At 35.4% G+C, this 14,146-nt stretch overlaps 1 protein-coding gene across 20 annotated transcripts in view; it reads left to right on the plus strand.

Annotated features, from left to right (window-relative positions):
* Nucleotides 1-14,146, plus strand: part of LUC7L2 (LUC7 like 2, pre-mRNA splicing factor) — a 61,967-nt gene that overhangs the window by 13,621 nt on the left and 34,200 nt on the right. For 10 of the 20 annotated variants that reach the window (XM_071215298.1, XM_071215299.1, XM_071215304.1 and 7 more), the window contains 2 exons: nt 423-493; nt 2,084-2,178. In XM_071215298.1, coding sequence (XP_071071399.1) covers nt 436-493; nt 2,084-2,178 — 153 coding nt within the window. In that variant the 5' untranslated portion in view covers nt 423-435. The remainder of the gene's footprint in view (nt 1-422; nt 494-2,083; nt 2,179-14,146) is intronic. The other 10 variants (XM_071215301.1, XM_058297449.2, XM_004475557.5 and 7 more) reach the window with 1 other exon arrangement.

Here is a 14,146-nt window from a genome sequence, read left to right on the forward strand (position 1 = left end):
ACAGTACAGATTTGAAATAGTTTTTCTTACATGCTAAAAACCAAAAAAAGCCTCTAATATAGCATTGCCATTCCAGGAGCAAATCATAGTATCATTCTAATATGGGCTTAAGGTCCTTACCAAAGTCTTGGTGAAATATACTTTAAAAAAAAATTTTTTTTTTTTAACCTCATTTGACCCAAGGACCGTATTCCAGAGCTCCATTCTTGACTTATATTTATGGTCAATCATATTGTTCTCTGGGATTATTCTTGTTAAATCAGTATTAAAAGAAACAAACAAAACCCTGATTTTGTTCACTTTTGTTTTCATATACAAGAATATTTACAGTCAACATGTACTTCTAGATGCTGTATTGAAATTGCTGGCAGGGTCTATTCTATACAAACTGAACAATCTGGCCCCTTGTTTTATTTGTAAAGGTTCAATGTATCTATGCCTGCCTACTTCAATCTGCAAGGGAGTGTCAGAAAGGCCCCGCATTCGCCGAGCCGTGAGTTATCACCAACTTTTCAGATGTGTTAATGAATGTGGAACAAAAGCAGTTGTGTTTAAAAGAAGGAAAAAAAAAAGACCATCAAAATAACCTTTATTATAGTAGCAGGCGTGAACACAATTCCAAATTGTAGTGTCAAAAATACCCTACTTTAACTAGAGACTACTAGCCTCTAGAAAACCTATTGTTGAACTGCTCTGAAGCTATCATTTTAGCTATAAATTTCATATACCCTGGTTGCAAAGTACAATGTTTTTTTAAGTCTTTTTAATCAAGTTAAAACAATTTGAACAAAATCTTACCCCACTTAAAAATGGCAATATTTAGTTCACTGTAAGTTAAGTTTTTCAAAATAAGACCATGTGAAGGGGTAACCTTTTTTGTTATTCACATGTGAAAATACAGAAATTAATTTAAAATCACTGACTCACTTTCTTGAAAGTTTTTAGAGTGCCCCAGGCATCATGTGAAGTACAAAGGTATTTACAATTTATTTTGGTACCAACAGTTCTCGCTTCAGTAATTCACCAGTAGGTTTTCATTCATCAATTCTGATATTGAGGTTATTACAATTTAAGGCTAAAATAAAACACTTACATTAGGGCTTATCGTTATACATACATAGAGGAAACATCCTTATGAATTTTTCCTTTTGTTTGTCCAAAGATTCTAAACAATGAATTGTAAAATCTATAAGTTGTTATTAGAACTGATTACCTTCCTATTCTTAGATTGTTTATAAAGTTTTGAGCAGATAGCCATATTTGATAAGCAGGTTGGATGCTTCTGTGTTTAGGAGGTGTATTGTGTATTATTATGAAGACAGAATGAATTTTAAGTGTACCCAGTTTGGTATATTATAGCACAGATGAAATAAAACTTAGAGGTCTATGAGACCTTTGGAGGCATTAAATTCAACATTTCATTTTGGCCAGTGTCCCTTTGTTTGACTGGTGTGTACGTCCTTCTCCTGGGTTCCTGAGCTCTAAAACACATTATTCTACCCTCTCTAACTCCTCCCAGCAGCAAAAGGGAGACACTGCAACTGGAACAAAATAGTGGAAGAAATGGCGTCTGGGGTTCAGTGGGCATTCGCAGTGTGTATGCAATGTTTGCAAGATTACATTTTATGTTTTCCAATTAATGTAAATAATTACACAATAAATCATTGCTTAAATGTCAAGAAGGGACCAATAAGTAGAAACTCCTAGTGGGTCTGCTCCAAGTTGTATATAACCTCTTAGGCCTCAGTTTCTTTGATTGTAATATGAAGGAGTTGGACTTGATAATCTTTAAGGTCCATTCCTGCTCTAAAATCCCATGCTTTTCAGAAGAACTCTATTTAACAGAATGCATTACTTTCCCACTTTGACTTTTAAATTACTTGTGTAGGGCACATATTGCAACTGCATGTTGTCTAAAATAGTTTTCCTATAGGATGTTATATAAATAACTAATTCCTCTTGAACTGATTTATAAAGGTGTGTGTGTAGCCACACATAAAAGGCTAGTGATAGTAGGACTCTAAAAAGATAAATACTGTTCAGTTGTCTAACCTCGAATGTTATTAACTTTTCTATATTACAGGAGATACTACTCGTCAACGAATCAAATTCAGTGATGACAGAGTATGCAAGAGTCACCTTCTCAACTGTTGCCCTCATGATGTCCTCTCTGGAACTGTATGTATTTACTAAACCTAATGTTTGTTACTGGTATACTGCCAAAATGAACTACTTGATAAGATATCTATTTCCTTGTGAAATTATTATAAAGTTTTTTTTTTTTAAGTTGTTATATTGTTTGTTCAGGTTGATGATTTAAATCTGCAGTAATGTGTTTCCTTAGAAAAGGAGTTGCTGTTTAGCTTTATAATTTTTTCCATTCTTTAGAGCAACTTCTTAGAAGCATTTCTTATTTGGAAAACAGAGGCAGTTATGATACATCCAGCATTTGCTACACTTGTGGTTCAGAAATAATTTTTTTAAGAAGGCACTGGGGATTGAACCCGGGACCTTATCCCTGGGAAGCAGGCACTCAGCCAACTGAATTAGATCTGTTCCCAATATAATTGATAAATTGTAGTTTCTTTTGCTGTGTTAGGCAGAGTAGACTTTTATCCAAAGTAGCACATATTTTTGTTAATATTTGTGCACTTTTACATGTGGAATTGTAGAGAAGAAATGTTAGTCAATACTAAATTCACATCGCTCAATTTGCAAGTAGTGTTGCCACTTAAAATCCATTTATATTGCTGACTCCTAATAATGTAAAGTTGACTTAAATTAGATTCCATGTCTTTAGAGATGTTGGTTAATGCTTGAGTATCATATTTTAATTTATAAGATAAATTGCAAAGATGATGAACTCTTTAAAAATGGACCACAGGATTAAATTCCCTGATTTTGGATTTGGTTTAAATGACTACTCACTATAAGTAGCTGCCCTTTGTCTGGCTGTGTCTGATAGTGGTAGGCGTTAGTAGGGGCTAAACTTTGAGCAGGCTTCATTTCTCATTTGCTTGAAACTACTGAAATAAAAGATTTCTGATCTCACATTTCAGAAATGATTAGTTCACTTTGCTGAAGATGTCTAAATGTTTAGATAAGTGGTTAAATTAAGGACATACCCCAGACAGGTAGGTATGAAGCATTGTCTTGCGGTACAGAAAACAATGGTGAATCTTCAAATTGTTGGTGACAAGTACTTTTCCAGGAGAGTCTAACAGTTCACACCTTTTTATGTTTAAGATGCCTATTTTTTATATACATTCTTTAAGATGAATGAATAGAACTAAATTGTAACTTGATTGTGTGCTTTTTCTTTGTTGTATAGAGTTGCTTTTTAGTTTTGCTGAGCTTATTCCTCAGATCTGTCAATTCCAGGAAACAGTGACTTACCTAAGATTCTAGATTAACAAAATTATACATAGAAATGTATTCCATGACTTTTTCTTTGTAAAGAGGTTAGGTTAGACAATAGCAACTCTTGGGGATGGGAAATATGATTTCTAAAATTGTACTTATACCTGATAATTAGTATAGAATCTTTTTGGAGCTCAGTTTGATGAAAATGTCCCTGTAATAGTTTACCTTTCATTAATCTCGAAGAACTAATTCTTAAGCTAATAAATTAATCAGAGGAGGTAAAATGTAGAACAGAGAATCAAAATAATTATATGTAACTTCAGATTATGATTTTTATAAGAAACAAGAACATTTCTTATAGCTTAGGAAGTTAACTGTACTTCAAAGCCCTGGGTTATTTTCCTGTTCACCTAGAATATTTTCTTACTTTAGTCCAACTCTTTCCCCATTTCGGCACACTCTGTTTCTTCCTGTTACTTTGCCATGCAGATAATTGACAGCTTCCTCTTTCAGATTTAGGCAAAAACTGCAAAACACAAGCCTAAGCAGGGTTGTCATTCTGCTTTTCTACAAGACTTATTTCTGGTACATTGCTTCTCTGAGGAAAGATAAGGATATTGAAGTGCTTAAAATTTTTCCATCTGGTTCCTAGTGTTCTGGGAAACAGACATGATAATAATTCACAGAAGGCATTGAAACAAAAGCTGGTAGCAAAAGCTTGAAATTAATATCTGCAGAAACAAGAGTGCGTCTTCTCAAAGTGCCTGCCCATAGAGAGCCAATGTCACTCAAGTAACTGAGCTCCTACATCCCACATGTGAAGTCCTGAGTTTGGTCCCTGGTGCCTTCTAAAAACAAAACAAAAAAAGTGCCTGCCTAAAATTCAAAAGATGGTACTACTACATTTATTATAGCTCTCATCATAGAATATAATTTTAGTGTTGACAGATGCTCATGTCTTCTAGTCCAAGGTCAATCATTTTATAGACGGGAACTATTAAGGCTCAGAAAAATTGTACTTGTCAAATGTCTCACAATCATAGAATCAACGGAGTATTGTATAGCATGTAGGAATATCAGATTTACTTAAATCTAAATACTTTAAAAGGTATTATTTGTTGTTAGTTTTTAGATAGCCCAAGGGTAGTGATTTTTAGATGATTCTGGCTATTTGAAGGTATTTCAGCCACTAGGGACATGAGGATAAGCCAGTTTTTCCTATTTAAACTAAAAATTCACATATTTTAGATATAGAGATTTTCTATGAAATTTTGCTTAAAACAAGTTTTGCTGCTTAAAAGGGGATTTGAAAAGAATCTTGAGAAATAGGGAGACGGTTAGGAACTCTGACATTGTCAACGTCATTATTAAAGTAAAAGGTTATCGGTTTTTTTGTATGCATTAAATGGGAATATTTTTTGCTTGGCCAAAAATTGAGTTGATATTATGGTTTCCTAGGAGGTTCTGAGTTTTATCGAAAGTGCCGTTTTTTACTAATTGAAACTTTATTCCTTCTCTGACTCTTGGTTAAGGCCTGGTCTCTGAACAGATAATTGGGTACATATTAACCTGAATATTAAAATTGCTGAAGTATCTTTGGTAATAGTTTATACTCTAAAGAACTATGAAAACATGATAAAAAGTAGACATGTACAAAATTTTTCTCAACGAACCATTATAATGTAGGTTTCATGAGGGCAGGTCCTTGTTTTGTTTAGTGCTATGACTCCACTATCTAGAACAGTGTACCTTTTCCTTCTTTTGAATGAGTAATTCATCCACTGAGAAGTAGAATACTACAAAATTGGTAGGTTTTAAGATTTTACATTTCAAATATTAACAGTGGTGTTACCTTTAACAGAAAAGAGCCAGAGAACATCTTGGTTTAGTTGAATTGCTCATCAGAATATGTCAGCAGTGGTTATACACACAAATGTGAAAAAATTAGTCCGTGGATTTAAGTGCAAATAATGTCTTTCCAGAAATAATTTGTTTTGGTCTAGTTTGGTGTTTAAAATTTTGGTATTAGTCCAGATTATTGACTTGATTTTTTTTTTTTTTTAAGTTAAATTTATATCATAGCCAATTTCTGCCACTTCCCAGTGGGCAAAATGCCAGATAAAATCTAGGTTTTACCAGATTTGGCTTTGAAGTATATTATGTTCTTTTTTTAAGCAAAGATTTACTGTTTGTATTTTATTCTCCTCAGTTAATAATAATGTGTCTTTCTTTAACAAGTATTTTTAGAGGTAGCCTAAAGCAAAAATCATTTGGTGCCTAGGATATTAGAGTCTCATTACAAGTTTCCCATCACACAATTAAAAGTTTGCTGTTAAACTTTAAAAACCAAGTCCTCAATATAGTTTGGAACATTTTTTAGCAAATGGGCAAGAGTACTCTAAGTATTTGGGGTACATATGCCGTTTGGAAATAACCCTTTTCTGTCATTCTGTATAATCCCGCAGTCATTCATTTTGTGTACTTAAAATAACTTAATACACTTGAGGTTTATGGAGGTGATTTTTTATTTTTTTAAGATATGCCAGAGATCATGTATTTTAGAATCTTTGTTTACTCTTCATCTCTAGTTGATTGTAGTCAGCACATTCATCCATTGCTTGGATTAATGGTTAAATACAAACATACATGCATATAGATTTGATGAATTGTAGCTCTGATGTCCAGTCTTTATAAGTCAAATACAAATTACTTAAAATTTTTATTTTATAGAATAATAATCAATCTGAGGGAAGAACCTTTTTTTTTTTTAATAGAAAACCTCAAACATGAAAAATAGAATTAAATAGTGAACTTCCATGTACCCATCAGCCAGCTTCAATAATTTTACACATGGCCCACCTTATTTATCATCACTTACTCCTCTCCATATTTTTTAGAGAAGTTTTAAATTGTGGACCTATCATTTAGAATGATTCTTGAGACAAAATAGATAAGAAAGTAGCAAAGACAGATTTTTCCCATACAAAGCAGAAGAAGGTTTGGAGGTCATTGTTGGAGCAGATTGTGTTTCATTGTCTGTTACTTGGTTAATATATTCTGTTGTGAAATTTGTTTTTCTTTATCATGAGTCTCTGTTACTGCTTACAAACTAAGAGCCAGGAATTATCCTTTCATTATTCCTTGAATCCTTCAGATCTTTGTTAGAGAAATATACAGTTTGGTAAGCTGTGTTCTAACAAGTCTGTAAAAACTAGTGTGTTCTCTGATGCTATTCATTGTGAAAGGGAGGATGTAATATAAATGCATCATTTGGTGAATGTAGGTCATTGAAACACAAAATAGAACAAAAAGTACATGAAAATATGAAACGAATGTATTTATTATACAGGCTATCAAAAGAAGTCATAGATTCTTTTTTTTTAAAGATTTATTTTATTTATTTCTCTACCCTTTCCCCCCACCCCCCAGAGTAGTTGTCTGCTTTCTGTGTCCATTTGCTGTATGTTCTTCTGTGTTTGCTTGCATTCTTGTTAGTGGCACCGGGAATCTGTGTCTCTTTTTGTTGCGTCATCTTGCTGCATCAGCTCTCTGTGTGTGTGCCCCCACTCCTTGGGCAGACTGCAATTTTTTCACACAGGGCTGCTCTCCTTACCGGGCACACTTCTTGCATGTGGGGCTCCCCTATGCGGGGACACCCCTGTATGGCAGGGCACTCCTTGTGCGCATCAGCACTGCATGTGGGCCAGCTTCACCACATGGGCCAGGAGGCCCTGGGTTTGAACCTTGGACCTCCCATGTGGTAGGCTGATGCTCCCCTTATCCATTGAGCCAAATATGCTCCCCATAGATTTCTTTTATAACTGGAAATATTTTAAAATGTGATGAGTTCTATCTTGATATATAGGAGGCAAGACCAAATGATTTAGTAAAATCCTTTCTAGTTTGATTTTTACACATTAAGGGAACTTTTAAAGCATTTCATGTTTTACCCTGACTTATACAGAATTGGAACATTTTGTATATATATTATTCCCTAAACTCTTTTGGTCACACACATGTATGTTGATAAATTTGGATAATGTAGTTTGTAAAATTTCCAAGTTTAGGTAGGTTCTTATGTTTTCCCCTAATTATATTTACCATAATAGTATTTTGAGTGATGAAATTTAAGTAAGGTTGGAATTAAGGAGAGAAAAAAAAGAGGTGAAAGATGGGAATTAGAGTATTTACAGAACTTTTTTAAATTAAATTTAATTTTTTTAAAGTTTTTTTTTTTCAAAGTTTCTCCCCCCTGTCTGCTCTCTGTCCATTCACTGTGTGTTCTTCTGTATCCACTTGTATTCTTGGCAGCGGCACTGGGAAACTGCATCTCTTTTTTACGTCATCTTGCTTCATCAGCTCTCTGTGTGTGTGGTGCCACTTCTGGGGAGGCTGCACTTTTTTCATGCAGGGTGGCTCTCCTTAACAGGGCGCACTGCTTGTGTGTGGGGCTCCCTTAAGTGGGGGACACACCCCTGCATGGCAGGGCACGCCTTGTGTGCATCAGCACTGCGCGTGGGCCCGGTTCACACAGGTCAGGAGGCCCTGGGTTTGAACCCTGGACCTCCCATGTGGTAGGCGGAGACTCTTATCAGGTGAGCCAAGTCTACTTCCCTAGAACTTGTTTTTAGAGCAGTTATTTCTGAAGTTATACTACAAGCAAATAAAAACTGTATAGATGTTCCAAAAAAAAAAAAAACCAAAACACACACGCAACAAATTTTAAATGTAAAAGTTAACAAGAAATTTCCCCCAAGAAATGATTTGTGTTTTGTTTTCATTTCTCTGGGAGTGGTGCTGATCTCTGAGATCAGTATTCATTCATTCATTCATTCACTTAAGTACTTATCTGTTACCTACTGTGTGCCATGTCCTATGCTAGGAGCTATGAATACAGAAATGAACATGAGTCTCTGCATTAGTGAAGGGAGTTTATATTTAATGTAGGAAGCACACAACCAGGTATGAAAAAAAAAATATGTGTTTTTCAGGTAGTGGAATTGGCTATGATAGAAAAGCATGGTCAGAGAATTAAGTGTCTGGGTTCAGGGGACAAGGGACTACTCTAGCAGGATGTTTGGGGAAGCACTTTTTGATGAAGTGACATTTGAAGAGATCTGAATATTGAGAAGAAGCCAGTCATTCCTGAGTGGAAATGAACTTGCCATTTGTTGCTCCTACGTAAAATCTTTTGTTGGTACCCTGTTGTATATAGTCAAAAATCTAAAATCCTTAACCTACTTGACCTCTTCAGAGTCTTTTGGCCAAACTGATTTATTCATTGTTATCTTATTACTTTCCCTCCCCAGCATGCTTCTCATTTTGATTACCCCTTCTTCACTGCTTGGGGTATCCTTTTTCCTCTCTACAGATTTAAATCCTTCCTGGCTTATAACACACTTGCCTTAATCTGTAGCAGTTTGGCCTCTGGACCCCAGTGTAGCACCTGCTCTCTATACTTCTAATTTGACACTTGCTATTTATCTTGTTTATGTGTATGTTCTCTCTGTCTTCCCAGTTAGATAGCATGGTGTTTGTAGGCAAGAACTCTTGTTTTAATGATCTATGTAAAAATATTTGCGTATCTAGAGTCAGAAATGGATTTTTCAAAAAGTATTTCTTGCTATATTCTTCAAATAAATACTAAGAAAAGGTAGAAGTGCTCTGTTTTTCTTTATCTGCTCAGGGAAAAATGGTTGTGGAGGTGGAACATAAGAGTGGCATGGGCAGTTAAGAAATTAGGATGCAGTAGAAAAGCAGGAACTTCTGTCTACATGCACAGTGTGTCCCGTTCCACTCGGCCCAGTATTCATGTTTAAGACTTAACAGTTTTGAGCACCAGGTTTGAAATTAACAAAGAAAAACTTATTAAAATTTAAAACCATAGTGGCATAGCTGAAATTCATATCCAGGTCTTGTCATTTCAAGACTTTCTCCATATGATACTAGACTTTTTGTTGTTCTTGAGCTGGGCCTTGAAGCAATCATTGTACATGATGGAAGGGAAGCGAGATTTTACGAATATGAGGAAGGAAAAAAGAGAAGATCCAAGAGGTGAGGATCAAAGTTTAGGTGAGTTATGTTTTAGAAAGTAACATTAGGATTGGAGCAGCATATGAACAGATTCAAATGGTAGGCCAGAGATGTTTATTTCCTGTGCTCTCTGTCCTGCTGTTATGGTTTTATTTCTGTCTTTCTTATGCTGGTTTGTATTCCTTTTAGTACTTTACCAGTATTATAACCTTTTTTTTTTTTTAAAGGTTTATTTTATTTACTTATTTCTCCCTGGCCCTTCTTTGTTCGCAGTTGCTGTGTTTTCCTTTTTTAAAATTTTTCTTAGGAGGCACCTGGAACCGAACCTGGGACTTTGCATGTTCTATGTTAGAGGGAGGTGCCTAATTGCTTGTGCCACGTCCTCTCCGTTTTTGTTGTGTCTCTCATTATTATATTTTCCTCCTTGTGTCTCTTTCTGCGTTATCTTGTGTCAGCTCACCGGTCTCCTTTAGGAGGCACCAGGAACCAAACCCAAGTCCTCCCATGTGGTAGGCCGGAGCTCGGGCGCTTGAGCCACATCTTTTTCTCTTACAATCTATTCTTAAACTCCTTGCTGTCTTTCTGCTTTGTCCAAATTATTAGCATTTGTCATATTTTGGGTCTTTTGCCTGTATCTTTGAGACTCTTAAAGTAGTGGAACATATAATAAAAAGACAAATGAGTATTATTTAAAGCAAACTAAAAAGTATAAATAAATAAGTGGCAGAATTAAAGCCAGGTTAGATGAAAATAGAACTTTTGCTTTAAAAGGAGTGTTTTCGTTTTTAAATGTGTTGTAGTTAAAATTATGAAGGAATTATTATTTTAAAATCTAGGTATAATGGAAACTTTTCTTGGCATTATTAAGACAGATTTTATAGAAATGTACACGATTATTCCCAAGCACTCTTCCTCATCTTTAATTAAACTTCCTGTGGTAATTTACTATGATCCTGCATGTAACTCTTTATGCTTTAGAAACACTTTTCAGTATCTCCATTTGTTTATTGCTTAAGCAATATACTCTTCAGGTATAAGAAGACAGTATAAAATATGAACACTTCCCATTATGCATCATTACCCTTGCCAGACCTAAACCCTGTCAACAGATTAGATTTTCACTCTTCTCTCTGTGTGTTTACCAGCATGTGTGCATGTCTATGTGTATTTAAAAAACAAATATAAATGGTATTATATTGTTTGCATTTTTTCACTTGACCAGTATTGGAGAAGTTTCCATTACCTGTGGCCTACTTTTTTTTCTTTTTAAATGCCTGCGTAATATTCTTTAGTATGGCTCTTTCTTAAATTGTTTATCTAATGACCTATTAATAATTTTTGGCTTTGTTTCTGGCATACAGTATGGCAGTCAGATCATTGTATCTACTTCTTTATATTCCTTTGCAATTCTTGCTTTAGATTAATGGCTTGGTTAGTTGTTTTTTCATTGAGAATATAAATGCTTTCATAGAATTAAATTCTTGTACATTCAGGGTCTAGCTCTGAGCAAATGTACTAACATGACAAAGCAAGTTTATCTTCTGTTCCTTGGCGGTGTTACTGTGCTTAGTTTCTGTCACTGGCATATTCATTAACATGTTAATGCCATTAGTTTACACTAAAGATCATTAGATTATACAAATGTCACATAAAAAATATAGGGGATTCCCATATACCCCTATCTCCACACCTCCCACATTTTACCACTTTAACAGCGTTCTTCCTTAGTGAGGTGCATTCATTGCAATTGATGAACACATTTTGGAGCATTGCACTAAGCGTGGATTAAAGATTACATTGGGGAAGCGGTCTTGGCCCAATGGATAGGGCGTCCGCCTACCACATGGGAGGTCCACAGTTCAAACCCTGGGCCTCCTTGACCCATGTGGAGCTGGCCCATGCGCAGTGCTGATGTGTGCAAGGAGTGCCCTGCCACGCAGGGGTGTCCCCTGCGTGGGGAACCCCATGCGCAGCGAGTGAGCCCCGTAAGGAGAGCCGCCCACCGCGAAAGAAAGTGCAGCCTTGCTCAAGAATGGCGCGGCATACACGGAGAGCTGACATAAGATGACGCAACAGAAAGAAACGCAGATTCCCAGTGCCGCTGATAAGAATAGAAGCAGTCACATAAGAACACACTGTCAGTGAACACAGGGGGCAGACAACTGGGGTGGGAAGGGAAGAGAAATAAAAAAATAATAAATCTTTAGAAGAAAATAAAGTTTACATTGTAGTTTACTCTCTGTCCCGCACAATTCTGTAGGTTATGACAAGATTTTTAGTGGCCTGTTTCTGACATTGCAGTGTCATTCAGGACAATTCCGAAGTCCCAAAAATGCCTCCTGATTACACCTGTTTTTTCCTTCTCCCTGCCCTCAGAACCTCCAATGGCCACTGCCTGTACATCAATACAATTTCTTCCTTTGCTAGAATCACAATAAGTCTATAGTAGAATATTAGTAAGTCTACTTTAGTCCATAGTTCATTCCCCAATCTTGAGGATCCTGGGATGATGATGTCCATTCCACCTCTAATTGAGAAGGGGCTGTGGTCCCCCATAGGGCTGGTTTACACTTGACAGTACTCTGAAACGTATAATTAACACTTTGGTTTGCTGTACTGTGTTTTTGTTGTTGAATTTGGGTATCCATGTAACTCTGTTCCCTTAAATTTTTTTTTTCTCCAAAATTAGCGTGGCTTCATTGATGTTTCTGATAAGAATAGCACATACTTATTGTATATAATTCAGCCAATACCAAAGTGTTCAAATGACCTTTTTAACAGTTTTGATTTAGCAATAATGACATTTTATTTCTTTCTCACCTTCTTTTCCTTCCACTTTGTGTGTATCAAGAACATTATTTTTAATAGCTATGTAATGTTTCATTGTACGGCTCTTCCATAATTGAATTAATCAAACTTCTGTTAGACTCTTAAAATGTTTCTACAATTTTTTTATATCAAAAAACAACACTGTTAAACTTTATTTTCTATTATCTTTGTGGACTTCTTTCCTTGTTTCCATAAGTTCTTGAAAGTAAAATTTCTTAATTAAATGTTCAAGTTTATTTAATAGTATTGGGTTGTGCAAAATCAGGTCTTTTCATATAGGAAGGAAAAATAAGAGAAATGAACCGTTTTTTTTTTTTTTCACTTGAAACTTAGAGCCCATTTGGGGAGATAATCACCACTTTTGGAATTTCAAAGGAACAGTTAGAAAGCACTTAATAGAAACAGCTGTGTTAAACACGAAGGCAAAATATAAAATTACTTTGGCATATAAGAGAAAAGTTACCAGATTAAGCTTTCATGGAGGAAATGGATTTAGGATGGAGAAGAGAAAATACAAAAGTGAATTTACTCAATTGAAAATAATTAGTAATTTTTCTATTTATAACCTAAAAATATAGATGTCTGTTAATTTAAAACCAAAAATGAACTTGTGGAAAGCATTTAATTATGAAATAAATTATTCGTTAAATTAAAAAAAATCTGTAATACATTCTTTTGATTTCATCACAGATAGAGAATAAGAATAAAAATAAAAACATTTTATTTTGTTCTATTTTAAGCTTATTTATTTAAAAAGGGAAGCATCAGGAAGTATGAATACTTAGTGTTCCAAACATGTCTGTACTGTCAGTGATGAAGTCAAAGTTTGCTTTGATGGAGAAACAAGCTTTTGAGACTTTTTCCATAGTTGGTCCTGATATGGTTCTATTATGGTTCTCCCTGCAGTTGTTTTTAATCAGATGACTAGGGCTGTGGAGATTGTTAACCTATACATCCTTTCTCTGTACTCACTTTTAATGTGATAGCAGGTGGTACTTGGGTTTTTGGCTTGGTTGTGTTTCTTTTTTGTTTTAAATACTCATGTGCATGGCACAGTGTGACAAGGTATTTCCTTAGTTGTGATGTATGGACAGAGGAAAATAGATAACTAGGATCTATAATTATGAAAATCTGCTTTGTTACCTACTGCCCCTGTACATCTCTGAAGAAATAAGCACTGAGGATATTCCAGTTAAAAGAACCTTCCTTATTTTAGTTAGGCCCAAGCTTATAGGGCTTTGGTCCCAAAATCTACCATGGTGAAATCAGAATAGACTGTAGAACTGCAAGGGCTGTGGCCTGTGATAGTGACAAGCCCAAGTAGAGCACATGGGAAAAAAGAGAGAAGAGTGGCACTAAACACTTAAAAAAGGGAGACCAAGCTAAAGAGGTAAATCCAGGGAGAGCTGAGCAGATCTCCCATACAGGGGCTCAGATCAGTTTTGTCTTGAGGTTTATCTTGACCACTCTTGCTTGTTATGTGCCATTGTTCTTCTCTGTTCTCTTTTCCCAGTTCGGATCATTGAAAAAATAGTTACATAGTGAATAAAACATAAAAAATTCTTGTCCTTGTAAAATTAACATTGTAGTGAGTTAATAAATTTTCCCCCTCCCATATCCACCCCCCAAAGCACAGCCTTTCTACAACTCTTCTCACCCAAAATGCCACTCCTTACTGCAGTGGCATAGTTCGTCCTTTATTGTGTCCATTTTGTTCTTGATTCAGATCGTTTCTTTTCTTCCTTTGGTTGGTTGTAAAAGGAAGTCTGAAATTCCTGCCAAAGGAGGGAGGTATGGGTGGCACCAAAGATGTTAAGGTTAAGCACAGTGAATTTAAGGTTTTTATGTTACTTCTAAGTCTTAGTTGAGAAGGCACTGGAAATGTAGTTAATTGGGGATAAATATAGGGGAGATAACCAGA

The sequence above is a fragment of the Dasypus novemcinctus genome, chromosome 5 (assembly GCF_030445035.2).
Source record: "Dasypus novemcinctus isolate mDasNov1 chromosome 5, mDasNov1.1.hap2, whole genome shotgun sequence".
Lineage (NCBI taxonomy): Eukaryota > Metazoa > Chordata > Mammalia > Cingulata > Dasypodidae > Dasypus > Dasypus novemcinctus.